The sequence below is a fragment of the Nematolebias whitei genome, chromosome 21 (assembly GCF_014905685.2).
Source record: "Nematolebias whitei isolate Nwh7 chromosome 21, NemWhi1, whole genome shotgun sequence".
In the NCBI taxonomy this organism is placed as follows: domain Eukaryota; kingdom Metazoa; phylum Chordata; class Actinopteri; order Cyprinodontiformes; family Rivulidae; genus Nematolebias; species Nematolebias whitei.
The window spans coordinates 35,059,961-35,064,345 of record NC_056518.1 but is presented as its reverse complement, the minus strand read 5'-3'; the positions used below and the strand labels follow the sequence as shown (position 1 = coordinate 35,064,345).

Genomic DNA, 4,385 nt, shown 5'->3' with positions numbered 1-4,385 from the left:
GTCTCTGTGTGTTGTCTCTGGACATGCTCACTGCCCTTGCGTCCCACACCCGTTGCGGAATGTCGGTGTCATTATGTGCAAGTTTTTTTTAATTATTTTTTTATTTTCATGCCTTTAATTTCAGGCAAAGATTAAGAGCATGTTAGGAATTTTTTGCCTCCAAAACCCATGTTGTCACGTTTCACCACTTTGTCCGAACAGGTCTCTCTTGTAAACGAGTCTTTGAGGCTCAATGTGATTTATCTGTTTAAATAAAGGTTGAATGAACAAACCTGCTTCCATCCATCATCTTATCTCTCCCTCCACTTCAGTTGTTCATGATCACTTTGTGATCACAGACCTTTTCCACAAAGCCGATTTAAAAACAACTGCAGGTCTTTAAGACTGATTTTTTTATTCTAAAATATTTTTGTTTTGTTTGATAAGAGTATCTGGATTCATCAGTTTTTCTGTTGCGGTTGTTAACAAAATACAGTGAAATTAATGTTCACCTGCTTCTAGATGGGAGTGGTGCTCATGTGTGTATACTGGTTATATACATTAAATAACCCTCTAAATTACATTTAGGACATTACAAGTAATCCTTTTTAAGTAATAGAAATGCCTTCCAAACAGTTTGCCGACATCAGTGATGATTTCTGAGTGAAACAGAAATGCCTGAATTATTATTATTGTGTACACATTAAGTGAAGTATTTGCACCTGGGCTTCTCCTGAGTCTCTATCTGCTGGATTATGCTCTCCATCCAGGCCATTAGGTCTCGCACCATGCTGAAAAAGCGAAACTTCTCAGCCGTGTCCACCAGCTGTGTTCGGCGGCCGTCAGAGGCGTCCAGCAGACCCTTCCAGGCATCTACCACCTCCTTCTCAGTGGTCCGGATGGCGTCTGCTCTGTCCCCAGCATACTGAGCATGAAGCCGTGAGGCTGTTTCCTGGAACTGTTGCACCTGGAAGATGGACAAACATTAAGCACGTATATTCTGTGAACATCGCACCCAGCCCCAACTCTCTTCCCTTTTCTTGCTTTTTTATATATATTATAATTGTAAGCCCAATTGTTTGTTTCTGTTAGTTTATATGGTCTAAAACAAATAAAGTAGTAATATCCGGTTCGATGTTCGCAGACTCGCTCTATCGCAGATCAGGGACGTTCAGTCCATAATATTGGACAAAAAACAAAACCAGTGTACTGTAAAGCGTATGTAACATTTTATCTGAGTATAGTTCATGTAGTACATAGAATATTTAGTTACTGGTTACTTCGGTTTATGAAGCAGCTTGTTCTGCTGCCTACCTCGTAGATTCCTCAGGTACCCTGCTTTGCTGCTACACAAGGTTCGGTGGTGAAAATGATATTTAGTGATCAAAGTGTCATGCAGTAAAGAAACTCATGGAGCTCCGTGTGTAAAATAAATCAATCTTAAAGGCTAGTTGTCAGTGTTCTTGTAGATGAACAGATGCTGAGATATATTCATCAATTAAAACGGATTCTTCATTTTTCTGGACTGTGTAACATACGTGCATTGATTTTAATAAAAATGTAACGTGAGACGTTATTTATCTTTGACCCATCAAAATGAATGTGGCCATTTATTTACAGAATCAAAGTTTAACATCAAACATTTACATTAATTTGGCAAAATATGAAATTAACAACCTAATTAATCAGCAGCTGTACACTTAGAAAACCATACGGCGATGGTTGAAACTTTACACAGACATTTCTAAAATATCTGGAATGATTTCTACTTGAGAGAAGAATTTAAAGATGGAAAGATGGAGTTTAAAGGAGTGAAAGATGGATGAGGGAGAATGTTTCTGTCGGCACTCAGAAACAGCACTCTCCATTCGAACCCAGCTTTTCCTCGGTACGCTCGGTAGTAAACTTGACTCGTTACCTCTCTGAAGATGAATCAGCGGATACGGAGTTCCAGTTAACGCTACCTTTCAGCGTCTCCGTAGGATGGCTGTGAATCGTCCGAAGCAGTGAAGATATTCCGTCCAACACAAGCTCACCTCAGCAAGTGGACTTCACATGAGTGGAGTCCTTCAGAAGTTCCACTCAGAGGTGGAAGATGTTATAATCCCATAAAACTCGGAGGAGCCCTGCGGTCATGTCAGGGTTTTCCTGTTTCCCAGCCAAACTCCACCAGAACTTCACAGAACTCACAGAACTGAGAACTGGGCACATCACAGAACTGCCACTTCACCGCCCCTCTCAGAACTGCTACCACACAGCACTGGGAAAACTAGGAAGTACCGACATTTTGAAGAGGCTCTATTTCCGGTTCATTTGGGAGTCTCTGATTGGTCAATGTCAACCAGACAGGGGTGTGGTTTGTGACGTAAGAGGTTACTAGAAGTCAGAAAACAGCAAGAATTGTTATGGAACAGATTAAAAATGTTCTCAGAGACAGAGAGAGAAATGTTTTGGCGAGTTTGGAGAAACAGGTGCCAACTTCTCTGTTGACGTCTGAGAGGATGTAAACAAGACAGTTGTTCCAACACATGTCTGCTTCGACTCCTGACCTTGGAAAACGTACACTGCTCATTCAAAGACAGAAATCAGAAAATGCATAATTACTCTGTAACAGGCCTTAACATGAATTCTAACTTTGCATAAGCAACTCAAAAAATCATTGTTACTGTTTTATAGTTAATAAAATTGATTAGTTCACTGTAACATCTAAAATGTTTGAACTAAGACACTTTGATTATCAAACATTTGTAAAACAGTAATGATAATAGAAAAGAGAGTGTTCTTTCACTTGAATTTTCAAGAAAGAAAGTCTCAGGATGGGTGAACCTGTATTTCTGGATTCAAATCAATGAAATGACAGTTTCTGTCCCACTAGGTTCTTAAGGTCAAGGGTTTTGACCTTAGGCTTAGTTTTGACATCAGGTCAAGTTCACTACATTCTTTTAGTGTTCAGTCTTCAGGTGAGGAACGAGCTGTGAAAGATCAAGGTGCGTAAAGCTGCAGGTCCAGATGGAATCAGCTCCAGGCTCCCAAGGTGCTGCTCAGATCAACTGTGTGGCATCATGGCATTTATCTTCAATCTGAGCCTGAAGCTGGAGAAAGTACCACAACTGTGGAAGACCTCCTGGGTGGTACCAGTACCAAAGACCAAACATCCAAAGGACCTCAGTAACTACAGGCCGGTGGCTCTGACCTCACATCTGATGAAGACACTCGAGAGGCTGGTCCTCAACCATTTGCGTCACCTGGTGAGGTCTTCGTTGGATCCGTTGCAGTTTGCCTACCGGCCTGGCATCGGGGAAGATGACGCCATCATCTACCTCAGGCACCAAGCTCTGACCCACCTGGAGAAACCTGGAAGCACTGTGAGGATCATGTTCTTTGATTTCTCCAGTGCTTTCAACACAAGCCAGCCAGGACTTCTGCGGGACAAGCTGGAGTTATCAGGAGTGGATCACCACATGTCCCAGTGGATACTGGATTACCTCACTGGACGCCCACAGTATGTGAGGGCACAGGGCTGTGTCTCTGACAGGCTGGTCTGCAGTACAGGGGTCCCACAGGGAACTGTGCTGGCACCGTTCCTCTTCACCCTCTACACTGCAGACTTCACCATCAACTCCCTCACTGCCATCTGCAACAGTTCTCTGACTCTGCCACAGTCGGCCTCATCACAGGTGAGGACCACTCAGAGTACAGACAGCGGACTCAAGACTTGGTGGACTGGTGCCAGCAGAACCAGCTCCTGATCAACGCTGCTAAAATGAAGGAGCTGGTGGTGGATTTCCGCAGGCACAGGTCCACCTCACTGATCCCGGTGAACATCCAGGGTGTGAACATCGAGATTATGGACTCTTACAAGTACCTGGGTGTTCACCTGCGCAATAAACTGGACTGGTCTCACAACACTGATGCACTTTACAGGAAGGGTCAGAGCAGACTCTACCTGCTGAGGAGACTGAGGTCTTTTGGAGTGCAGGGGGTGCTCCTGAAGACCTGCTTTGACTCTGTAGTGGCATCAGCCATCTTCTATGGTGTTGTGTGTTGGAGCAGCAGCTTATCATCAGCTGAGAAGAAGCAGCTAGATAAGCTCATCAAGAAGACCAGCTCTGTGCTTGGACACCCCCTGGACCCAGTGCAGGTGGTGGGAGACAGAAGGACTCCAGCTAAAATCACATCATTGCTGGACAACGTCTCCACCCCATGAAGCTGCTGCTGAACTGGAGAGCTCGTTCAGTGACAGGTTCCTGCTCCTAAATGCACAAAGGAGCGTCACCGCAGGTCCTTCCTCCAGCAGGTCCTTCCTCCAGTAGGTCCTTCCTCCAGTAGGTCCTTCCTCCAGCAGGTCCTTCCTCCAGTAGGTCCTTCCTCCAGCAGGTCCTTCCTCCAGCAGGTCCTTCCTCCAG

The 4,385-nt window shown here is 44.5% G+C and overlaps 1 protein-coding gene across 1 annotated transcript in view; it reads right to left on the bottom strand.

The window, feature by feature from the left end:
* The window catches only part of sptb (spectrin, beta, erythrocytic), a gene marked incomplete in the record, with an annotated part of 116,707 nt that overhangs the window by 28,224 nt on the left and 84,098 nt on the right, over positions 1–4,385 (bottom strand). The window contains 1 exon segment of the mRNA XM_037694728.1: positions 702–946. Coding sequence (XP_037550656.1) covers positions 702–946 — 245 coding nt within the window.